The sequence below is a fragment of the Neomonachus schauinslandi genome, chromosome 6 (assembly GCF_002201575.2).
Source record: "Neomonachus schauinslandi chromosome 6, ASM220157v2, whole genome shotgun sequence".
NCBI lineage: Eukaryota > Metazoa > Chordata > Mammalia > Carnivora > Phocidae > Neomonachus > Neomonachus schauinslandi.
In genome coordinates, this window is record NC_058408.1 from 124135261 (window position 1) to 124160585 (window position 25325).

The following is a 25325-nucleotide window of genomic DNA, read 5'->3' on the forward strand; positions in this document are numbered from 1 at the left end:
CCCCCCCCCCCCCCCCCCCCCTTAGCATCTGTCCCCTTTTCAACCACATAAAAAGTGACAAGAAGGGCCGTTGGACAGGGGAGCCCTGACTGTGGTGTTGTGGGTCCTGGGGCCAGTCCCTGGGCTGCAGCCTTCAGCTGGCTCCTAGCGCTGGTTTGGCACCAGCTCCAGAACCTGACCCTTTGGCCCTTTCTGCACACCCAGCATTCTGGTGTTCCAAGAAACCGTCCAGTGACCGGGGACCTTGGAAACGACTATGGACTATTCCCAGGCATAAAGCAGACGGCCTTGTGGTTTCCAGGCCCCCAGGGGAGGAATGTGATGGGATTTTGGTAAGGATTTGCTACCACAAGGGAGTATCCAGATGGGTCCAGAACAGAAAAGCTGAGCTGAGGTGGGGACAAGGCCAGAAGGGGCATTGTGATACCGGTGACTGGGTTGTCAGCCACCTGGCAGGCGAGAGGTGGGGCGGGGCAGCCAAGTGGGACACTGAGGGTTGGGGAGCAAGGTAGCGGGGACTGACTGGATCAGAGAAAGCAGCTAGCCTGAGGGAGGACCCCAAACCAAGGTGCTCTTCGTTTGTGGAGTTGGAGTTGTCCACAGGAGGATATGCATTTGCCTCTTTGCTTAATGCCATCTTTTCCCCCAGGAGCTTTTATGAGTCTTTTTCCCTTTATGTTCCCTGTCAAGGTGAGCTCTTTCTCCTTTAAAGCCATGTTAGTCCTTGTTTATGCCTCTTTGTGGCCTTCATCACTTCCTGATTTGGTCTTCTTTCTGGGCATGTCCTGGGCCCTCCCAAGGACAGGACAGGGTCATGTGCATCTTTGCAGTCTACATGGGCCATGGTCAGGTCCAGGGAAGGCAGTAGACTGTTTTGCATCAGCTTTCCCAGCTGGAAAGGTCAAGGCCAGTGCTCGAGTAGGGAGGGCTCTGCTCCTGGCCTTGTGGCTGGCTCCTGGCTGGTGCTGCCCTGGGTCGCCACGGCGACGAGATGCTCCCTCGCAAGCAAACAGCATCCCCGGCTGGGCTGCCAGCCTCCGCAGTTCTTGACCTCCAGCTGAGTTGAAACTGAGTGGATGCCTTTTCCAGCGGCGGGAGCTGAGCCCACGGGGCTCCCTCCCTGTCCCTTTGGTGGTGGTGCTGAAAACAGCTAACTCCTGCTGCCCCCAGTCGGCTGCCTCCGCCTCCCCACCCCGGCCAGAGCCTGTCTGCATGGATCCATGGCGGGGGTGGGGCAGAAGTTTGGGGTGAAACAGGTGGTCTCCTCCTAACACATTTATCAGCTGTCTCCTGTCTGTGAGGGAGCCTTCCCGGGGCCTTCCTTTCTCCTGGGTTTTGGCACCTTGGGAGCCTGCCTTTCTCTCAAGCCCTGGGAGTAGGGGTGGAGGATGAGGAGGCTCCTTCTGCCTGGCTTCTCTGGTGGAGCACATCTGAGAGAATGAGACCTGACCTGTCTTCCCTGCCCCTTGCCAGTCCTCCCCCCGACCCCAAGCCTGACTCAGCTCTTGTTTGACACAGATCTTAAGCCCTAGTCAGACTGGTCTCGGGGAGGGCAGGTGATATGGGCCATGGCTCAGCCGTCCCAGATGGGGCAGGCCTGTTGCCTTCTACTCTGGGAAACTCTGCAGGCAGGGCCAGCTGCAACCTTTCCTGGCCACCCAGCTGCTTGCCTTCCCCTGACACAAGGGCCTAAGGACGGCTCCACCAGGAAGTCTGCTGTTTTGGGGCTGGCAGCTTCCTTCTGTTGCTTCCTTCCTTTTCCATTCTCGCCCTCACCCTATCCCAGGAGACCTCAGCTCTGGTCACCCCACATGTGATCCATTCCCCCATGTAATCCATTCCCTGGTCGGTGTCTCAGCCTTTATGGAGCACCTATTGTGTGCCAGGCACTGGCTTGAACCCTGGGGCTCCTGAGATAGGTAAGCCCAGCCCTGCCCTTACAGCTTATTTGCGGTACAACTCATTCAAAGTGGCTTACACGGGAGCTTTATTGGATCCAGGATGGCTAGAAAGAGTCTTTAGAGGTGCCTTGTGGGTAGAAGGCACCCACAGTCCTGACTGAGCCGTTTCAGCCTTGTCATGACAAGGATCTTTTATTGCCTTTCCCCGTAAGGCTCATGAAGTTTTCCACCAAACCACATTGAAGCAAAGCTTAAGGAACACACACACATACACGCACACACACAATTTTTTTAAAAAGTCAGTGCATATACAAATATATGGTTCTAGATAGTTTTGCCATAGACCTCTTTGTTTTCAGCATTTTCAGAGCAAACATTCTCGTCACATAACTAATTGACTATAAGGCAGTTTTGCCGTAAAAGATAAAATAACCGGTTGACAGTCTCCTTTCTTCGTTGATGAATCAGCTGCCTTCAGTAGAGTTAATCTATTGAAGCTAGTTGTCAGTTTGATTTCATTTCTCCATTGATAAAACTCTCATTTTTATATTATATAAACCTCAGCTAGCCCTCCTAGTGGTCTGTGCAGTGACAAGTAGACGAGGTGGGGTCTTAAAATAGTGGATGATGACAACTCCATATATGGACCTGCTAGAAAGTTCGGTGATAAACCTCGCTGGAAGTGTGGACTAGAGTGTGGAGCCAGGCTGCACACCAGACGATCCAGGAAATGGGAGCACACCAGTTACAGTGACCGAAGCTCAGTTACAAATGCATCAGTGTTATAGCGTTAGTGTTTCTTCCACGTTTTCCATAGAACTTTGGAACATCTATCAGCAGATGTGGGACAGTCTGCCAAGAACAAACAACGGTGGGGAAGGCTTTCATAACACAATACAAAGCTCTGTTACAAATATGCATCTTAGTACAGTTGACCCTGGAACAATGTGGGGGTTAGGGGTGCTGACCCCCTGCACAGTCAATAATCCACACATAACTCTTGACTTCCCAAAAACTTAACTACTAATCATAGCTGCTGTTCACCAGAAGCTCTACTGGCAACATAAATAGTCCATTAACACATATTTTGTCTATTATATGTATTATATATTGCGTTCTTACAATAAAATAAGTTAGAGAAAAGACAGTGTTAAGAAAGTCGTAAGGGGGCACCTGGGTGCCTCAGTTGGTTAAGCGTCTGCCTTCGGCTCAGGTCATGATCCCAGGGTCCTGGGATCGAGTCCCACGTCGGGCTCCTTGCTCAGTGGGGAGCCTGCTTCTCCCTCTGCCCCTCACCCTGCTCATGCTCTCTCTCTCAAATAAATAAATAAAATATTTTTTAAAAAAAGAAAAGTCATAAGGAAGAGCACAGTGTGATATGTGGAAGTGTTGAATCATTTTACTGTATACCTGAAACTAATGTAACACTCCGTGTTCACTAACTGGAATTAAAATAAGAACTTAAGGGCACTTGGGTGACTGAGTTGGTTAAGCGTCTGCCTTCGGCTCTGGTCACGATCTTGGGGTCCTGGGATCAAGTCCCGCATCAGGCTCCCTGCTCAGTGGAGAGTCTGCTTCTCCCTCTCCCTCTGCCCCTCCACCCAGCTATGCTCTCTCTCTCTCTGCTCACTCTCTCAAATAAATAAAATCTTGGTAAAAAAAATAAGAACTTAAAAAAAAAAGAAAATCATAAGGAAGAGAAAATCCATTTACAATACTGTACTGTATATATCGGGAAAAAAAAACCCTGCATATAAGTGGACCTGTGCAGTTCAAACCCATGTTGTTCAAGGGTCAACTGTATTTGGACCTTGATACCTCTCTTAATGAAGGAAGAAACTGTAGTTAAAAAAAAAAAGCATAATACTATGAACTAAAGACTTTGAAGACAAGTGTTTAGGTATAATCCATAATATAAAACCAGTTATTGGCATAGTATTGCCATGAATCTACACACATTTTTTTTTAAAGATTTTATTTATTTATTTGACGGAGAGATAGAGAGCACAGGTAGGCAGAACAGCAGGCAGAGGGAGAGGGAGAAGCAGGCTCTCTGCTGAGCAAGGAGTCCGATGCGGGGCTCGATCCCAGGACCCTGGGATCATGACCTGAGCCAAAGGCAGACGCTTAACCAGCTGAGCCACCCAGGCGCCCCTCTACACACATTTTAAACGTATGAAAATATTTCAACGTATGAAAAATATTTCACAGTAAAGTCTTTTTAATTTTGTTATTCGTTTTTCATGTTCCATTATGTCCTTTTTAATGAATTTTCCTTTTTAAAACTTTTCATGACTTTATCTTTTACAGCAAAATTGCCTGATGGCAATTTTATTAATTTTTTTTTTAAAGATTTTATTTATTTATTTGAGAGAGAGAGAATGAGAGAGAGCACATGAGAGGGGGGAGGGTCAGAGGGAGAAGCAGACTCCCCGCCGAGCAAGGAGCCCGATGCGGGACTCGATCCAGGGACTCCAGGATCATGACCTGAGCCGAAGGCAGTCGCTTAACCGACTGAGCCACCCAGGCGCCCGGCAATTTTATTAATTTTTTTCATGTTTCATTTTGTCCTTTTTAATACCCTCCCTCTTTTAGTTTTCATTATTTTATCTTGTATGGCAGAATGGCCTTACAGCCAATTAGTTATGTGGTGAAAATATTTGTGGCAAAAACACTGCAAAGATGTCTATGGCAGAGACGCTGGGCGAGAATGCCAGACACACAGATACATACCCTCGAAAGTAAAACACCCATCACCCCACCCCTCCCGTGGAAAGACTGGTGTGCATTTCCCCAGATTTTTCCTTTGCAGATGCTAATGCTGTCTGTATAAATTTGGGCTCATTTCCAGCTGCAGGTTTTCCTGGGAAGCACATAGCCTCTAGGGGCCACCATCTGACCCCTGGCATTTTCCCTAGACCTAGACTTCTGCCCAGAACAGAAGTGGTGTTAAGCTCCCAGGCCTCCTTGACAGCCACCCCTCCCCCCTGCCCCCACAAAGTCACACCCAGTCAACATCTAAAATGCTGTATGGAAAGCCCCAGTTGGCCAGGATGGAGCTGCCCCACTCTTCCGCCACGAGGCTCTTCTTCCCTTGAGGAGGAGGAGGACTGTGCAGTGTAGGAAATCTCACCAGGATCTATGGATTGGGGAACTCCGGGTTTTCCTACTCATTCTTCCTCCCTCTGGCCATATCTCTTACCTTCGTTCTTGCCCCATCCCTTGGCCTTGAGGAGCTGACTCACAGAGACATCATAACCTTCCAGATTGAGCAGAACACCTTTTCTGGCATTCTGTCAGCTCAGTGTGAACCTCTGGTTTTTATATGCTGACCAGAGGCTTAAATTGACAGATATGTCTTAGCATTTCCATTTAAAAAAATGTAATCTAAATGTCATTAGAAATTCTTTTGAGACCTGGGATGGGGGGAGGGGTAATAAAACGTCTCTTCATGACAAGGTCGAGTTACCCTTCAGTCCCCTAGAGGGGGATGGTGCCTAGTGGTGGCACAGATGTTCAGAAACAGCACCAGTCAGCCAGGGGTGAAGGAAACTAGACAAGAAGGCGGATAGTCCGATGGGTGCCACAGATAGCGTTTGCCTAATTAGAAATAACTCCTGCTCACCACGCTGCAGAGCTGTGCTCAGATATTTACGTGGTCCTGGCTTTGTCAATGAAGAGTGGACCCCAGTGATTAGTCAGAGGCCAGTGGGGTGGGGAGCAGGGCACCCATCAGGGTCCAGGAGGACTCCCTGGGCCTCAGCCCGTCTTGCGGCCCTATGGCTCCAGGTCAGTGCTGCTTCCCTACCTTCCACCTGGGACTCCTCCTCCCTCACCCTCTTTGCAGGCCACGCTCACAGTGTTTGTGATATCTCCTCCACGGAGCCTCAGAGATGTGCCCGTTCCCTCCTTTGCGTCCCCACAGACTTCTGAATCGTTGTTTATGTCCTTTCCTTCTTGTCTGGTGGTCTAGTCATTGATTTGTCCATGCATTCCTTCATTCACCTAACCCTGAGGATCTACTCTGTATGAGGTGCTGGGTGCAAGGGGCGAGGGGGAGAGACCAGGGCCCTGCCTTTAAGCAGCTGAAGTACTAATGGGGAGACGGAGCAATGAGTAGACAAACCATGGCAGAATTGGGATAGACGCTACTGAGGAGAGTGGAGACTGGGACGGGGAATAGGGGAGCCCACTTTCGTTAGATTATCAGGGAAGGCCTCTCTGAGGAGATGCGGTTTAAACCTTGAGACATGCTTAAGGTAATTAAAGTGTCATCCTCATTTTCTCAGGTCCCTTGAGTGCCGAGCAGGATCTTGAACACAGTGGGTGCTCAGGAATTGTGTTGAAAGGAATCTGGGCCATGACCCTTTTGTCTGGGCCTCACCACCCTGTGAGCCAGTTACCATTGCCCTTCCCGCTTTGGGCTCCCTCCCTCCCCCCTCCAGCTGTCATTTGACCGGGAAGAATTGGGTTACCTTGGGGGTGGGGTGGCAGGGTCCTGTGTACTTGGGTGCCGGCCAGCAGGGCTGCTCCCAGGCCAAACCCATTAGCATCAGGGGCAGGAGAGAGAGAGAGAACCGGGGCTGAAGGCTTCACAGACAGCCTGGAGGCTCTGCATATGCTGGTCCTCTTGTATCTGGACCCTCCGTCAGGGATGCTTCACGTCCCCTGCCACCGCCATTATCCCAGAGGGAAACTGAGGCCAGAGCTTGGAACCTGCTGCCTCTAGCAGCCACAGAGGCCAAAGTGGGGCAGTTCACTGTGTGCAGAGGGCGGAGGTGGGAAGTCAGAAATGTGACAGTGAGGGTGAGGCTTGCCCCCAGCCTGCCCTCAGCCAGCTGGAGCCTGCTTATTTCTAGAGTCCTTGTCATACATGGTCAGAGCTTTCAGCCACGGAGAGGATGTAGCCCAGCTCCCACCCACCCCTTTGGCAGATGCATAAGAGGCCCGGTCAGTCAGGCTGTGGGCTCCCGATATGCTTTCCACATACCTCCGCTCTAGTGTGCAGCAGTTTGCCTGCTTGGGTAGGGGTGGGGGTGGGGCTTCTTTGAACAGAATTTGCATGTATCACGTATTTATTATGCCTTTGTTTATTTTTTTTAATGTGCCACCGAGTAACAGGTTACAAGGGTTTCCTAAATTATGCATTCGAGTGTTTTCAAAGTAGTGAGCATAAACGTAATGTATCACAAAACTAAACTGGATCGCTGTGCATCATTTGAGCCTGTCTGGTCAGGGACTTGTCATGCTCATCTGTGTGTCCACAGTACCTGGCACTGGTGGACGACTGGGAGAGACCAGGCAGTTTCCATGGGTTCCCCATGGGTTTTCGAGAGTCTCCCCTCTGACTCTTGCAGCAGTTTGCACAAGGAATCCTGTAGGTCTTCCGTGTGTGTGTGTGTGTGTGTGTGTGTGTGCATGCACATGCATTTGCGTGCTTGTGTGCTTACATTATCACACATGTGGTTTGCCTTGCAGTTTTCTGCAGAGGCTGTGAGTTTTTGGACGGCAAGAGTCTTGCCTTAGTTGTCTTTGTGCCCCCCAGGAGCCCCACACAGACCTTTCCACAGGGCGGATTTGAGTTGAGTCTTAGAGCTAGAAGGCTTCCTGAATCCCTTAGTCCAGCCTGCTCATTTTACAGATAGGGGCCCAGGTGAGGGGCTGTCCCAGGTCACGGGGGCTGAGCTATGCAGCCTTCATAGCCGCACGGAGAGAGCTGCCCTGGAGGGGAAGGGCACCTGTCCCTGAGAGGCCTGGGGGGGTGTGCAGCTGGGGGCCTGGGGTTTGGCGGAGCTGTCAGGGAGGTGCCGGGAGGGGAGGGCATGTTGGTGTTACCCCCTGCCCCCCACAACAGATCCCCTTTCTCTGCCTCACATGGTAAGTGGGCTTCTCTGAAAGCCATTCCCTTTTTTCTTTGAAACGGGTTTTGCTGCTTAGAAAAGAGCTCCCCTGCAGCTGGCTGAGGAGGCCCTCTCCTTGTCTAGTTTGGGGGCCTGCCCTTGTGGCCTGGCTGGAGGGTGGTGCCATGTGGGAGGACTCGGGGGCCCCCTGCCTCTGCCTGCCCCCCATACGGACGTCAGGGCCAGCTCCTCGAGGCTACTCGGCACTGTGAGCTCCTTGCCCTCCGACCAGCCCCTCGCCGGCATTGCCAACATTAACAGCTGTGGACGAGGTGCCTGGGCAGCCCTGAGGCCCTCCCTTCCACACAGGCACCCCCAGCGGCACCTCAGAAGGCCAGGCAGAGCCAGCACCGTTGGCCGTTTCCTCCCCCTCTTCTCCTGAATCCCATCCGGAACCTTCTCTGAGGAAGGGGGAGGGGCATAGAACTTGCAGGGTTGGGATCCCTGGCTCTTGCCCCAGCAGTCTGGATCCTGTTACCCTCCTGCAGAGGGGTGAGGAGGCTTTGCTTTCTATTTTTTTTAAATTTGTTCTTTTTTAACTTTATGTTTCACAGAACTTCAAATAACTCAGTCTGTATGCAGATGAGGGCTCAGTAATATATGCTTGTGCATGGAAATGAAATTAGACCAAAAGAAGTTCATTCATTGATTCATCTTAGAAATGCTTCCGAAGCATCCGCTAGACTAGCTTCTAAGTTCTGAGCACTTAGGACATATCAGGCACTTGACACTCCGGAGCAGTGGTATCTTGTGGGGGCTTCAGAACCAGCCCGCCATCTAGCTGTGTGACCTCTGGGCGAGGCGATTTGAGTCGTAGAAAGATCTTAGAACAGTGTCTGGCATAAGAACTTAATAAATATTAGCCATGATTGCTAGTACCATAGTCATCACTGCTTATTACCGTGGTTATTACCATAGTTCTCATCGTAACTGTAAGGCAGTGACTTATTATCCCCATTTTCCAGAGGAGGCGACTGAGATTCTCAGAGGTAATAACATGCCCAAGTCCTATAAGTACGTGGCCTTGCATCTCCGGTCTGGCATCGGAGGCTTTTGGCAGCCTGACTGCCTGCTTACCCGGCTCTAGGCTAGGGGCCGGGCATTCACACGCCAGCACTGGCGAGACCAGGTGCGGCCTCGAGTAGCTCACAGCCTGGGGTGGAGGCTGACGCGCACACAGGCCGCAGTGAGTGAATTTCCGGACACACCACGTGGGCTAGAGTCAAGCTAGGCTGGGTGGGAGGCAGGGCAGGACTGGTGGCAATGCCATTCTGGATGCAGAACCGGTCAGTGACGTCGCCAGCCAGGCCTTCCCACCTGGGCTGGAGGCAGAGCTGCTTCTGTGCCTGTCAGCTGTGTGCGCTGTCACAGCCACGGGGTCCTTCACATTGCCCAGGGGAGGGGGCATGTAGGATGGCGTCCGAGACAAGCACTGGGCTGGGAATGAGGATCTGAAACCACTCCCTGGATTCTTGCCATGGCCCCAGGGTCCCTGAACCTCAGTGTCTCATCTGGAAAATGAGAGTAGTAGTATTTGCCTTACAAGATTGTTGTAAAGATTAAGTGAAATGGGGGCGCCTGGGTGGCTCAGTCGTTAAGCGTCTGCCTTCGGCTCAGGTCATGATATCGGGGTCCTGGGATCGAGCCCCGCATCAGGCTCCCTGCTCCGCGGGAAGCCTGCTTCTCCCTCTCCCACTCCCCCTGCATGTGTTCCTTCTCTCGCTGTGTCTCTTTCTGTCAAATAAATAAATAAAATATTTTTTAAAATAAATAAATAAATAAAAAGATTAAGTGAACTGATGTAAACAAAAAACCTTTTTGTAATCCTAAATCTGGTACTTATACACCTAGTAATAATCACTACCACTTTTGAGCTCCTACTTTGTGCCTCACACAGTACTAGGAGATTACAGATAAGGTCTTATTTAATCCTCAATAGTCCTTCAAGACTTATTGCTCCCATTTTATGGATGTGGAAACTGAGGTCAAGAGGCTCCCACCTATGAGGGCATAGAGTTAAGAGTCAGACCCAGGTCCTCTCTGATTCCAAAGTCACCTCTCTGTGTTCCAGACCTGAGTTCTCTATTCTTCCCAGCCCTGCCCCTTGGTGCAGCAGGTTACTAAACCAACCACGGGAGGGTGTGGCTGTCGGGGCACCAAGCTGAGCAAGGCACTCCTGCCAGGCCAGCCTCCCAGGCCTGGAGCTGGTGGTGAGCAGGGATGGAGGGATGGGCTTTACCTGCCCATGGGCTCTGGTTGTGGTGGGAGCAGTAGGCTCTCCTCCCTGCCGGTCTGGCAAGTAAGTTTCGTCGGCCTGTGAGTCACACAGCATGATGAGTCAGATTTTTCCTTTCTTCTTGCCCAGAGCAGCTGGGGAGGGGGTGGGAGATTTTCTTAGGAAATAGGACCTCCCTCTGCTCTCACACTGTCCCCCTTGCCTTGGAGCTGCACATTTTCTATCCAGAAGTCTGGGGCTCAGTCCTGGAGGAAGAGGCCTACGTCTACAAAAGAGGGTGTCTGGGTGCTGGCCATACAGGCATGAGAGACCAGGCTTCAGGCTGAGTCGAGTCGGGAGGGGCAGGGCCCTCCTTGTTAATAAGGAGAGTGAGATAGCTAGTCCAAGCTAGTCCTCTTGTTTTGGCTGACCCTGTCCCTTCCGCAAGCAAGGGCTTAGGCCATATCCTCTGGACGGTGCAGCTGGGTTTCCCCTAGCGCAGGGTCCCCTGAACTACCCACTTTTTGCCTTATGACCAGTCTGGCTCCAAGCCTTGAAAGGACTGTCCAGATGGTCAGCCTCAGGCAGGCCTGGGGTTCTCCCTGAGCAACCCCCTGCCAGGCCCTCTCAGAAGCCTAATTAAACAATCGGAGCAGCCAGCCAGGCTGGGCAACCTGGTTCCAGATCAGTGCTTTTTCAGCCCTGGCCATATATCAGAGTCACTGGGAGAGCTTTAAAACCCCTCTGATGCTCAAGCCACACCCCAGTGCAGTCAAATCAGAGTCTCGGGGGGGTGGGTCCCAGGCAACTGTGTTTTCCATATACCACCCTGCATTGCCTCTCGAGAGCCTGCCCTCCAGCCACTGAGAGTCGCAGGGGCAGCACTATGCGCGGGGAACATGTATGGGAGGCGGCATGTGACTTAGAGCTGCTGTGGGATGGATGCTCACGTGCCACGGGGTCAGGGGAGAGGAGCCCGTGGGCCCTGGTGGGAAGAGGGCTGGCCTCCTGCGTCGTGAGGGATGGAGGTCGCGACCAGGCGCAGTGCTCGGGAGGGAAACCAGGGAGGACACTGGCCTGACGGGGCTGGTGATTCACGGGCTGTAGGGGAGGAAGGGGGAAGAGTGAGTCAGGCACAGCTGCATGCAAGGCCTGAGCCCGGCTTGGGAGACTGAACGTGCTCAGACGCGTTCTCTGTTGATCCACAAACAGAGTGTTGTGGGTCTTGAGCTGTGCCACATGAAGAAGGGAGTGAGCCTTAAAAAGATGGGGTTGCAGATCTCAGGGATGTCAGGCATCTGTGTGCATGTCGCACTTGACCACAGCACTTTGCACAGAAACTTGCTGGAGCATTTCAGTGGCTCTGTAAGGTGCAAAGACGAGAGGCATTCACATTTGGCAGATGTGCTCAGAGAGGTTAAGTGCCGTGCCCTGGCTCACACAGCATGGATCACGATAGAAAAGACCCAGGTCTTCTAACTCCAGGTTCACCCTACTTGAGATACAGACCTAAAAGACACACAGTAACTTCGGCCCAGCTCCCCGGGGTAAGCTGGACTGTGAGTGAGCACCGGGATTGAGAGAATGGAGAGCCACAACCAGGGAGAGGATGATGGGGTCTTTTCTGGCTCCAGTTTTAACAGTCCTGGGTGAACTTGTTACCGGGTTTGCCATGGAGGCAGTGGGGTTGCTGCTTAGATCGAGGAAAGCACAAGCCCAGAGGGCCTTGGCACTGGGCAGACCTCACCTGGGCCAGTAGGTTAGGTTGGTTGAGGGGAGGGTGAACAGGATGGCAGAGAACCCACGAAGAGAGAAGCCACAGAGAAGGAAAAAGGGATCGTCATTCTGGAGAGGAGGAGACTATCAGCCCCATGGAAGAGGTTTTGACTTGTTCTGTGTCGCTGCAGAGAACCGAGCCGATGGATTTCAGGTCAAAAGAACAATGTTAATAATAATAATGGCAAAAACAATTTCAGTGACCATAATAAGTGCCTGCTCTGTGACAAGTATGGTGTTGGGGTATGTGTGTGTCTTCAGTCGAGGAAACAAGAGCCTGGTGGGGCTGGGTGCTAGGGAGACCCCACTGGAAGTGTTCCAATAGTTGATTTATTACATATAATCTTCTTGACTCTATTAGTTAATTTAATATATACGTATATATGTTTAATCCTCGTGACCTCCCTAAGAAGTAAGATGTTACCACTCCCTACTTCCCAGGAGAGGAGACTAGAAAGCTGAAGTCATTTACCCAGAGTCACTTCGCTAATTTATGATGGAGCTGATGTTCAAACCCAGTTCTGACTCCAGACTCGGGACCTTCAGCCTCTGTGTTTCTCTGTTCTGCTGCCTGCTACATAGCTAGTGCTCAGTGAAGGGTGACTCTGAGATTATTAACTTTCTCACCTTTTGGCCGGTCTCACAAAGCAGTAGGCTTCCGCTTGGTACCCGTGAGCACCTCGTCACTAGAAGTGCACACAGGCTGAATTGCCCCCGGCAAGAGTGTTGTGTGGGTAGGAGGTTGGTCTCCATCACTGAGCCCCCAACCAGCCATGCAGAATTAGAGTCTGTGTTTCTAGAGACACGAGTGCACAGTCAGGCCACTGTGTCCTGGGAGGGTCCGGCCCTTAGATTCCGTTCGTCCCTAGTGGGAACCGGGGGGGGGGGGGGCAGACTCCTAACTCCTCTGCACTTGCTCCGATGTGTGTTCTGCTTGCTGCTTTCCCGTTGGCGTATTTGTCAGCTCTTAAACTCCTGACATTTTAATATCCTAGTTATAATTCTGCTTCCACTGGCAGTGGAGTGGTTTGGTAGGAAGAATCTGCTTCCCACCCCCACTGTGTACACACACACACCCGTGCTCTCACACACACACACACACACACACACACAGGCAAGAGCTGTGCGGTGCGGGACTGTTGGCAACACCTCTCAGAGCCTGTCTCCTTGTCTATAAAACGAAGGGGCTGGGCTGACTGACTTTAAGGTCACTCCTTGCTTCAGGATCCCGCCACGCTCTGGGGCACCTGTCCTGATGGCGCAGCACACGTCCGAGTAGAGGGCTGGGGGCACTTGACGCCCGGTGAGAGGGAGTCTCCGGTGTCAGAAGTCAGGCTGTGCCATTCGGCCTCCAGGCACCTGGCCGCGAAGCCCTTGGGGACCCCCCTTGCCAGCAGGGCTGTGGAAAGTACAGTGGCAGAGATGACCTGTCTCTCTTCCCTGGAGTCCCGAGGTAGCCAGGGGAGCTGGCCAAATACCAGAGACCTTTCTAGCAACCTCTGGAGAGTTTCTGTTTTATTTATTAGCCACCATCCTCCGTCTTCTGCCCCAGGAAAAGTGCTGACCCTCTGCTGTGCAGCTGCCCAGGGAAACAGGTATGCATTGAACCCGCTCTTTGTCCCTGTCAGACGTAACCTCATTTAACCCTTCCGTCCTCCTGCACCATGAAGGAGAGACCAGGAGTTCACACCAGCAAGAGTTTTCAAAGTTTTCAAAATCACAGCAACTTGATGGGGGAAAAAAGGATAGTAACCTTTCATTCTCTTAATTGCATAGTGGTAATAAGCATTATTGGCTTGGCATGATTGCTAATTGTATACAATAGTACTGCCTTTTAAGCATCGGGCAGAGTGGTGTCTGTGATCCTTACAGCAGTCCCACAAGGTGGAGGTTATGTCCTCTTTACAGATGGGAACGCCGAGGTTAGAGTGGTGAGGTGGTCCTCCCGTGCTCACACAGGTGGCCAGTCGCTGAAGCAACACCCCCACCCCCGTATCTGAAGCCCATTTGTGAGTGAGTAGCCACATTGGAGAGAGAAGGTTTGTGAAGGTGTCTCTTACCTCATAATTATCTGTAATCTGGGTTTCCAGAAAACACATGTAATCAAGTTTCCTTCTAGAGCTGGTAGCAGTGGAACCATTCACGTTCAGGCCAGGACTTTGGTGCTCCCGAAACAAACATCAGTACATGATGAAGATAGGAATATATTCACTACAAGAAAGGAATTGGCTGGGGTGGGGGGGGGGGGCGGTGGTTGTTGTTTTAAATTCATATGAACCTAAAACAAGGGGAGGGGCAGTGATTTCCCAAATACTCAATGTTTAACTCTACTTGTGAATCCGAGCCAGCCTCAGAAAAGCAGCTGTTGGTTGTATGGCAGGTTAGATCCCAGAGCAGACCCTGAGGATTTGGGGGTTCTGTTTGTATTTGAGATCAGACAGCCCAGGAGTTGTCCACCAGGGAATGGGATAGGAGGATGGCTGGGGGAAGTCAGCGCAGGTCAGGGGAAGAGTTGGTCAGTGCCTGGCCCTGGGAGGCCACCTTTCACCCTGCCTGGCCACATGTGGCAGGGGGTCCTAGGCTGGAGGCACAAGGCAGAGTAGATAAGGGCTCTGCTCCCCCTAAGCTCACCCCAGTAAATGTGTCCATTGTGTGCAAGCGCAGTGAAAGCACGTACTGTCTCTGCAGTTATGTGTGCCCCCTTGTGCACACCCACTGCCCAAGCAGGGGGCCTCTGGGCAGGTTTATTTTTCTTGGCTGCACTTTCGTCTTTCCAATTGCCAAGAAGGTTCCAGGCCTTCACTGGGTCTGGTTTCTGACATCCAGCCCCTCTTCCTCCAACGGGTTTCCTCCCTGTGCACCTCAGGAACTCGTTTGTTCTCTCCTGGACTCCCTCCTCTGCCACCCCCTTTCTTCCTAACTAACTCTCTTGCTTACAGGAATTTCTTCCAGACCGCTCCATCTGCTCTCCGAACTCAGATCTTGCCTCTCCCGTCTCCAGCTTCCCCTGCCCCCCCACTTTTCCTAAACTGCCTGCTCACTTCATTTCACTCACTCACTGGGTAAACAGTTACTGAGACCTGCTGCATGCCAGACCCTGGGCCTGCCCCAGGACCCCAGAGATGAACTGGAGGTGGTCCCAGCCTCAGGGGGGACAGACAGGATCATCACAAAGAACTGCAGGGCCAGGCGTCGCCACAGAGCCTGGTACAGGGGTCCCAGAGGAACCTTGATTCCTTCAGCCCTGCCCAGGACCACCTGGGACCGACATGACCCAGGTGGTGATACAGTTTAGGAAGCCTGGCTTGTCACTTAGCAACTGGCTCCACCCCCTCCCCTCCCTGGACCCTGGAGCTGGGCCTGAGGGAATGAATGGGGAAGAAGGGCCCACGCTGGGGAGGCCCCAGCTAGCAGAGCTGGGCTAGCACTTTCCCTTCGAAGCTTACCGGCTCTGAGGGTCATCCTGGGCTAAGTCTAACTATAAATACCACGCTTCCTGAAGGGATTACCTGGGCTCCACTTCCCCTGCCTGCACCCTTCCCCAGCTGGGCTGATCCTTCTGGAGCCTGATGTTCTTTCTGACCTATTACCCCCTCCACCAGGTGCCATACTTCAGCCCCATCTCACCAGCTCCCTGCGTCCCAGCTGTGACTACCAGGGTGGGAGGGGAAGAGGAGATAGTCAAGTCTGCATCTTGACCAAAGGGCCCTTGCAGCCCAAGATGGTGGGACAGGGAGGCCCTTGTCCCTGCCTTCTTTTGCCCAGAGCCTCTCATCTCTCACACCAGCCAGAGCAAGCCCAGACTTGTCACATAATCAGGACTCCTGAGGAGGACAGCATTGGCTCCATCCCTGGAGTAGGGGCCTGGGGATGGAGCTTGGTAACCAAGTGTGGAAATAGAGCTTGGGGATTGCTGAAGGTATAAATAGGGCCATCTCCTGGCTTGGGTGGACTGACTGTCCTGGGAAATCTCTGGTTCCCTTGGCTGGCCTCAGACTTGGTGTCACTTCCCAGTGGCTCAGTTGTACCAGTCCCCAAAGCCACAATAAGGACCTCTTGAGGTGTGATATCAAGAAGCAAAGGGACTGGGGCGCCTGGGTGGCTCAGTTATTAAGCGTCTGCCCTCGGCTTGGGTCATGATCCCGGGGTCCTGGGATCGAGCCCCGCATCCAGCTCCCTGCTCGGCGGGAAGCCTGCTTCTCCCTCTCCCACTCCCCCTGCTTGTGTTCCTTCTCTTGCTATGTCTCTTTCTGTCAAATAAATAAATAAAATCTTAAAAAAAAAAAAAAAAAAAGACAAAGGGACTGCCTAGCTTCTCTCTCATGCAGACCTTTCCCCTACGTCCCCCGCCTGCCCACAGCTGCTCTCAGCCATGATTCCTCCACCAGGCTCCCCACCCCATTCACTGGGTGTTCACTGGCTCCATTTTCAACTCAGCAGACACATGTTGAGAACCTGCACCAGGCCAGCATGCTACGAGGTCATGGGAGGGAAGAGGGAAGTAGCCAGGGCCTGTTGTCCTTCCATGGGTTCTTGAGAATCCTCTCTTCGGCGTCGTCTTTCTGAATCAAGCAGGGTGAAGCAGGTAGTAGTAGTTTGCACACACATACACAGGCTCGGAGACACCAGCTGCAGGTAAACTGGAAAGGACCTCCAGTGTTCTCTCCCACTCTTTGCAGTGCCCTCCCTTGGGGGTGGTATCACCAGACACCATTCATTATGGAGACTAAACCACAGCGCCCACCATCATTATCCTCCCCCAACCCAGACGTTGTGCCCTCCTGCTCTTCTCCCTCTTTCCTCTCCAAATCGGCTCTCCGCAGCAACTTTGGAGGGGATCCATTGAACTCATTTGCATTAAGGTGTGGATGAGCATGCCATTTCCACGTCTGTTTTGCTGTGTTTACAAGTAGAGTTCTTCTGTCGGAATCAAGTACATAGCCCAGCCCAGGGAAAGGTCTGCATGAGAGAGAAGCTAGGCAGCCCTCATGATTCTGATTCAGTGGGTCCGAGGAGGGCGCTGGGGTCTGCCTTTCTAACCAGCACCTCAGGAGATCCTAACACAGGTGATATGTTGGACAACCCTTGGAGACTCCAGCTTTGCCTCTGAACTCAGAAACCTACATTCTCGGCTCAGCCACGGCTCTCTCTTGCTGCTCGCTGTGTCCGCCATAATCACAGAAACCCGCCGTTTGCATGGGCGTTTTGTACTTCCCCAGGCAGGTGTGGACCTTGACTACAGAATGATCTCCTGTTGTGTTTTAAATCTCTCTTCTGTCAACTTCATTAAGGATAAGGACCATTTGTTTTACTCTGTCTTTGACCTGGAGCATAGTTAGGACAGGTAGAGACTTAGGTAGAAGCTACTAGGTGCTCCTGCTGCAGAAACCAGCAGCGCCTACCCTGCCCCTGGACACAGTTGCGCAGAGCCGCCAGTAACTGAAATCTCAGAGGCCGTGGCCCTTGGGCTTCGCAGCTCACCAACCCCCCCTCCAAAGCCTCTCACTCAGCTCCCCAAACTCTTCCCTACTTTTCTGTGGCCACTCTCTGGACCTTTATGTACCCCTTTACTTTGTTAACAACTTTCGTTGTATTATTCTTATTGCTGAAATCATAAATGCCTGTTGTAGAAAACTTGGAAAATAGAAGCAAAAAAAATTTTTTTCACTAGTAACTGCCAATCGGCTATAACCACTGTTACCATTTTGGTGTAAATCCTTCCATTCTTTTTAATATATGTAATTTCACATACTTTTTTAGAAACAGAAGCTGGAGCACAGAGCACTTGCTGTTCTATAACCTTTTTTCGCTGTTTTGTGGACATTTCTCCACATTAGTCAGCATTACAGAGTGGCTGCCACGGATGCACAGATTTTATTTAGCCTTTCTCCTGCTGGCGTACATTTAGTTTGTTTCTAGCTTTCCCTGTTTAAAACCGTGTTGAGTTAAACAGCTTCATAGATGAACCTTCGCCACATACTTGCAGTTATTTTCTTAGCATACGTTCTTGGAAATTCAAATATCTGAGCCAAAAGGATGCACATTTTTGAGTTTTTTGGTACCATACCAAATGCCCTCCAGAAAGTTTGTACCAATTTGTGCAGCATATGAGGGTGTTCACACCCTTTCGACTGCCCAGTGTTTTTGACTCAACTAACTATAAAACATTGTGTTTTTTTTAAGTAGCTGAAATTAAAAATATTCATCAATTTGCCTTTATGTTTGGATTAAAACCTTCCTTTTCGGTTTTCGTCTGTATCTTTGCCTAACTTGTAGCATCAGACTGTAGGGATCCAGACATCTTGGTATGTCTCTTACACAGGCTTGCATTCGGCCTGGAGAATTTTGCTGGGTATTTTTACGCTGTATTTGACTCACTGTTGGAGGGAGCCAGCACCTGGCCCAGAGGTGCTGCGTCTGCCCCCTGCTGGCTCCGAGGTGCCATGACAGCTGCTCGGGCTTCCTTTTCCTTCAGCCCTCCCTGTTCCCACCGCCACCCCCCACTCCATTCTAATACTTTCTAGTGTTTTCCGTCTGAAAGGACCAGCATACAGGATAAGGAATTTTTTTTTGAAGTAGGGCATTAGTACCATTTGTTTTTATTTTATTTTACTTTTTAAAGATTTTATTTATTTGTCAGAGAGAGAGATTGAGAGAGAGCGGGCACAAGCAGAGGATGCAGCAGGCAGAGGCAGAAGCAGGCTCCCCGCTGAGCAAGGAGCCCGATGTGGGACTCGATCCCACGACCCTGGGATCATGACCTGAGCCGAAGGCAGACAGCCAGGATAAGGAATTTTTACACCATTGTATCCTGGGTGACGGCAGACACTGTTAATACTTGCAGATGTGCACTTGCATTGTGTCCCATCTGTGGGTGGGTCTAATAGTTGGAAAGCATTCTGCTGTCCACATGAAGGGGAGGAGCCTCTGAAAGCTAGGTATGTGAGCAAAGCATCCTTCAGGTGATGACTTTGAAAGGGGACCCCATGGGGCTATTTTTATCTTATGTAGACAGTGAGAGGCGTGTGTACATGCTTATACTTCAGGTATCCTCAATTGTCAGGAACAGAGCCAAACCCCATTTGATGGGGCAGGGGTTGCGGGGATCTGAGCAGGAACAACAGATGTCTTGAAGCCTAGTCTCTTTCTTCTTTAGGAAGCCTCTTTCTTAAAACCGGATGCTCTCGATTTCGAAAGTACTGACAAGCTTTCCCAACCCTCAGCAGATTAGGAGCCCATTAGCTGGGCCTGACCTCTACCCATAGGAGCCACAGGTAGACAGGGACCAGTAAGAAGTGACATCTGGGGGCGCCTGGGTGGCTCAGTCGTTAAACGTCTGCCTTCTCAGAGAGAGACACAGCGAGAGAGGGAACACAAGCAGGGGGAGTGGGAGAGGGAGAAGCAGGCTTCCCACCGAGCAGGGAGCCCAATGCGGGGCTCGATCCCAGGACCCTGGGATCATGACCCGAGCCGAAGGCAGACGCTTAACGACTGAGCCACCCAGGTGCCCCAATAAACAAAATCTTAAAAAAAAAAAACAAAAAAAGTGACATCTGGCCAAGAGGAAGGAGACAGGAAAACTATAGAAATCAGCTCAAGAAGTTAAAAAGATGATCAGGTCAGAGAGTGGAGGGGCAGAAGCTCCACACCACCCAGAGGTCCTTGAGGGTATCACCGCATGACTGTGAACCCTGGTTGATCACAGTTCCTGCTAAAGGACCAGAGAAATCATGAAGCAGAGCTATTTCTTTGATCCAAGCAAAAACACATCCAAGCCAAACTTTCACAAAAAACACTCGGACAAAACTGTAATCTTCTCTCTCTCCAGTGCATCCTTTCTCTTCCACACATTTAAGTTATTGATCGATCTGGTTTTGATGTTTGTGGCTGGTGTGAGGTAGGGATTCTGTTTCATGTTTTCCTATATAGGAGAACCTATAGCCCTAACACCATTTATCAGTAGTCCATCGTAAAGAAAATCTCCTGTGTTTCTCCTTTACACACAGAACACTTCTGATGCCACTTGAATGGGTGTTTTTCCCACACCAAGCAATTCTCCAATTTTCTCTGGATGCCAACTGGTGTCCTACAATTCTGTTCAATTCTGACACTACCTGGAGTGAGTGCAGACCCCACATGTTAAGGGCTCACCTGTCAAGACTGCCCCCAGCTTCCAGTTTCAAGTAGTGGGTTCCCAGGTTACCCACAACTTCTGTCCAAGTTGGCTACAAATCAGAGGTTCCCATGACCCTCTCCTTGGGTTCAGTAGTTTGCTAGAGCGGCTCAACAGAACCCAGGAAAATAGTTTACTTACTACTGCTGATTTATTAGAAAGGACTTTTTAAAGGATACAAATGAATAGCCAGGGGGCGCCTGGGTGACTCAGTTGTTAAGCATCTGCCTTCGGCTCAGGTCATGATCCCGGGGTCCTTGGATCGAGCCCTGCGTCAGGCTCCCTGCTTGGCAGGGAGCCTGCTTCTCCCTCTCCCACTCCCTCTGCTTGTGTTCCCTCTCTCTCTCTGTGTCTCTCTCTGTCAAATAAATAAATAAAATTTAAAAAAAAAATGAATAGCCAGATGAAGAGATACATGAGGGGAGGTCTGGAAGTGTCCTGAGCACAAGAGCTTTTGTCCCAGACTTGGGGTGCACCACCCTTCCAGCACATGGATATGTTTACCAACCTGGAAGCTCTCCAATCCCGTATTTTTGGGATTTTTGTGGAGGCTTCATCACATAGCTATGACCAACTATTAACTCAATGTACAGCCCCTCTCCCCTCACCAGAGAATGGGGGACAGGGCTGAAAGTTCCAAGCTTATCATAGAGCCCACCAAGAGCCACTTCATTAGAACAGAAGACACTTGTATCACCCAGGAAATTCCAAGGGATTTAGGAGCTCTGTATCAGACATTCCTATCACTCAGGAAATTGTAAGGGTTTTAGGAGCTGTATATCAGGAACCAGGTCAAAGGCCAAATATTGTCAGAAACTAGGGGCAGAGACATACATATGTATTTCACATATATATAAATCTATAATATATATAATGAATATATATATATTTATTTCACATGCTTCTTGCACACACACCATCTGCGGTGTTCCTTCTCACTTTGATCCCATTGCCATATATGCGGGGTCTATTTCTGGGCTCTCTGTTCTGTCCCATCGGCCCACTTGTCTGTCCCTGTTCCAGTACTGCCCTCACTATAGCTTTGTAATTAGTGTGGGAAGTGGTGGCACAGGTTCCCCCACCTCATTCTACTCTAGGGCTGGCCTTGTTCCTCTATATAAGCTTCAGAATCAGTTTCTCAAGTTCCTGGTGGGGCGGCGGTGGGGCCGGGGCGAGCTTCCCAGTTAGGAATCTTAGTGGAATTGCGTTGAATTTATAGGACAGTTTAGAAAATGGACATTTTTATGATCTCTTTGAATATTGTTTCACTCCCATTCTTCCTGTTGTATCCTTCTGGAAATTCTGACTTAAAGTGTTAGACCCTTTAAATATCAATATTATGTTTTTCATTTCTAGAAGTCCTGAATGGTTCCTTTAATTTCTGCTTGGTCGTTCTCTATAATCTCTTTTTCCCTGTTCATATGGTTAAGACTCACTTACTTCTTAAACTTGGTATTTCATAGTCTGTGTCTGATAAATCCCATATCTGAAATCTTTGTCGGTCTGATTCTTCCGTCTGCCGTTTTTGCTGGCTCTGGCTTCTATTGCCTTGTTTCCTTGTATGTTGTGATAAAAAAAGAAAACAACCAACAAAAAACTATGACCTTATCATCTCTTTTCCTTGGAACTTTATCCTGGGAATTCTTTGAGGCCTGGTTTAAAGTTGTTTTCCCAAAAAGAGGATTTGCGTTTCTTTCTGCTAACCCAGGAGCTCTTTAAATTAAATGTCTGGCTTTGAGAGTTTTCTGCCTGCAGCTCAGTGGCAAACCCGCAGGAGGGCCGTCTGTGGATTCAGTCTGACCTGAGCCATATATGCTCTCTCACTTACTGCGTGACCTCAGGCAAGTCACTGGATCTCTCTGCCTGTCCCATCCTCTGTGAAGAAGCTATAAACCCCTAACGCCTAAGGCTGCTGTGAAGCCGAACCGGGGTAATATATATAAATACAGTGCTTGCAGGGGGTCCCTTCACACAGCTGGTAGGGGTCGGATGCTGTCGTGTTCCCCTAAGGAGCCCCCTCTCCTGCCCCAGCTAGACCGGGCGGCCTGGTTGGCAGACCCTGGCTTGGGTTCGGCCTCTTGCCTGGAGGATCTGAGTTAGAGTGGGAGCAGCAGGCCTTAGACCTTCCTCCTGTGGATTATTCTGCCTTCAGCTCTGAGAGGACTGAGCCTCCTAGAGCCTTTGAGAGATGCTTCTGCCTTCAGTCTCGACCTGTCTTGGAAGTCACTTGGGGCCAGGTAACAAGAAAAATGACATTTAACAGAATTGTTTTCCTCTTCAGATGCTGCAGGGTTTTTTTGGTTGGTTGGTTATGGTTTTTTCAAAAAATGAGTATTTTGTAACTACATGGTAGGACATTAATAACATATAGACGTTGCAGTTTATCATTTTTAATCATGGGAATATACATTGATAGTAATGTAACTGTAAAATAAAGTTGTATATTGGCATGAAAAAAATGTGAAGTCCTTTCTGTAACAAGGAATAGAAAAAAATAAAATTAGTAGTGTCAACTCCACTAGGGCACCTGGGTGGTTCAGTCAATAAAACGTCCCGACACTTGATTTCGGCTCAGGGTCATGAGATGGAGCCCCGCTTTGGGCTTTGTGCTCAGCAGGGTGTCTGCCTGGGACTTTGTCTCCCTTGTCCCCCCGCAACCCCCCACCCCTGCTCATGCACGCGCGCTCACTCTCTGATCTCTCTCTAAGTCTTTTAAAAAAATAATATCAACTCAACTATATTGAGAGAAATGGGGGAAAAGGAAATATGTTTAGGTGTCAACGATGGTTATTTCTGCGTAGTGGAATTCTGCAGTCATTTCTTCCCCCGTGGCAGCATGGCACAGACGGAGGGTGGCCTCAGCACTCAGAATGTCTTGTGTGAAATCTGTACCCGTGTGGCCTCAGGCAAATGATGGGCTCTCCTGGCCTCAGTGGGCCCATCTGCTGGGTTTTGCGGACCAGATGAGCAGTGGGTTTAAAGCGCCCGCCCTGCCCCATAAATGGCCAGTTACTCTCACACATTGGCATTCTTGCCAGATTTTTAAGACTACTGAACATGTATTCCTTTATAATCAAAGAAAGAGGCGATGCATGCTCTGCTGACAAAAATTGTTTACGTCCCCAGGTTGGGTGTATGCAGTTTCCAGACTCTTCCCTGACACTGCCAGGAAGGGGCCCTGAGACCGGAATACTTCGGAGCCACTGCTGGGGAGGGGAGGGGTGGGAGGGCGCTGGCAGGGGAGGGGCGGGAGAGAGAGCGGGCCGCAGCCTGGCTTCAGAGGCACTCAGCCTCTCCCTCCCGTCCTGCCCAGGGCGCAATGAGCCCCTGAAGAAGGAGCGGCTGAAGTGGAAGAGTGACTACCCCATGACTGACGGGCAGCTGCGGAGCAAACGGGATGAGTTCTGGGACACAGCACCTGCCTTCGAGGGCCGCAAGGAGATCTGGGACGCCCTCAAGGCCGCCGCCTATGCAGCCGAGGCCAACGACCATGAGCTGGCTCAGGCCATCCTGGATGGAGCCAGCATCACCCTGCCTCATGGTGAGCAGGCAGGGCCGGGCTTTCTCCCTGTTGGGCTGGGGGCCGTCGGGCTGCTTCGGCTAGAAGAGAGCCGGTGGCCAGCCACACATTGGGAGTTTTTATCCAAGCTGCTAGGTGGCCAGGGTAGCCATTTGCTTGTTGATTCACGCAGCCCTTACTGAGCATGCACCAGGAGTGGGGACAAAAACTAAAGTGAGACCCAGACCCCGCTTGTCTAATGAAGGGATAGAAAGGCACCAACCGACCTCAAAGCAGTGTGATGAGAGCAAGCTAGCGTTGCTCAGGGTACTTTGGGATCACAGAACATCTGAGGCACTAACCTTCTGTTGGAGGTTATTATGTGCTGGGCACTGAGCTAGAAGCTTCTACTGTAGTATCTCATTTAAGTTCATAACAGCCTTATTGGGGCAATGTAAAGTAGAGGGTCACAGTGAACTGTAGAGTCACAGACCTGGGTTTTAACAAATGTCTCTGTTTTTGGTAGTGTGTCCCTGAGCAGGGAGCTCCTGGATTTCAAAGTCTCAGGAACTTACAACTGTAAAGTGGGGATACCCACCTCATAGGATGGTTGTTAGGACTCAGCAAGATATGCAGAACAGCCTTTAGTCCAGTCCCGGAACTTAGTAGGTGCTCAAGACACAACAAGTATATTACTGTGTGCAATACATAGTGCAGGAAGGAAACTGGGACCCACCAGGCTATAAGCCATGAAGAGTAGGGCCCGTGCTTTCTCGTTCATCCTGGTAACCCCAGCGCCCAGCACATATGCTCAGGAAAGAGTTGTTGAATGAGCAAATGGAAAGTTACATAGTTTGCCAGCATTGAACAAGCCAGTACCTAGTAGAGCCAAGATGCCGGCCCACATCTTCCTGATTCTACCTTGAACTCCTCCCAGCTGCCTATCCCAGAGAGACCTGACTGTAGGGTGGGTTTAGGGACTGTGGGGTGGCCAGAACAGGTGTATTAGTTTGCTTGGGCTGCTCTAACAAAACACCCCTACAGATTGGGTAGCTTATTGCACAACAGAAATTTCTTTCTCATAGTTCTGGAGGCTGGGAAGCTCGAGACCTAGGTGCCAGCTGATTTGGTTTTTGGTGAGGGCTCTCTTATTGGCTTGTAGATGGCCGCCTGCTTGTTATGTCCTCACGTACAAACTGGGAGAGCGTGCCCCACTGTCTCTTCTTAGAAAGACACTAAGAAGACACCGGTTGGATCGGTGCCCTACCCAGATGACCTCATTTAACCTTAGTGACTCCCGTATGGGCCCCTGTCTCCAAATTACAGTGACATTGGGGGTCAGGGCTTCCACGCGGGAAATGTGGGGCTCCCCAAGCAGACTCTGACTGCCCCGCTTTTCACCCAGGCACCCTCTGTGAATGCTATGATGAGCTGGGCAATCGCTACCAGCTGCCCATCTACTGCCTGTCGCCGCCTGTGAACCTGCTGCTGGAGCACACGGAGGAGGAAAGCCTGGAGCCACCTGAGCCCACGCCCGGGGTGCGCCGCGAGTTCCCCCTGAAGGTGCGCCTCTCCACGGGCAAGGACGTGAGGCTCAGCGCCAGCCTGCCCGACACAGTGGGGCAGCTGAAGAGGCAGCTGCACACCCAGGAGGGCATCGAGCCGTCCTGGCAGCGGTGGTTCTTCTCCGGGAAGCTGCTCACAGACCGTACACGACTCCAGGAAACCAAGATCCAGAAAGATTTTGTCATCCAGGTCATCATCAACCAGCCCCCGCCGCCCCAGGACTGAGGAGCCCGCGGACCCCTGGGAAGAGAGGCTGTGGAGGCCTCTGCGGGGCGAAGAGGCCCCCCCCCCCCGG

The 25325-nt window shown here is 51.0% G+C and overlaps 1 protein-coding gene across 3 annotated transcripts in view; it reads left to right on the top strand.

Moving 5' to 3' along the window:
* Window positions 1-25325, top strand: part of UBTD1 (ubiquitin domain containing 1) — a 55338-nt gene that overhangs the window by 29241 nt on the left and 772 nt on the right. The window contains exons 2-3 of one of the 3 annotated variants that reach the window (XM_021699644.2): window positions 23279-23506; window positions 24870-25319. In XM_021699644.2, the coding sequence (XP_021555319.1) occupies window positions 23279-23506; window positions 24870-25255 (614 nt within the window). In that variant the 3' untranslated portion in view covers window positions 25256-25319. Of the gene's footprint in view, window positions 1-23278; window positions 23507-24869; window positions 25320-25325 lie in introns of those variants that run through there. The other 2 variants (XR_006540235.1, XR_006540234.1) reach the window with 2 other exon arrangements.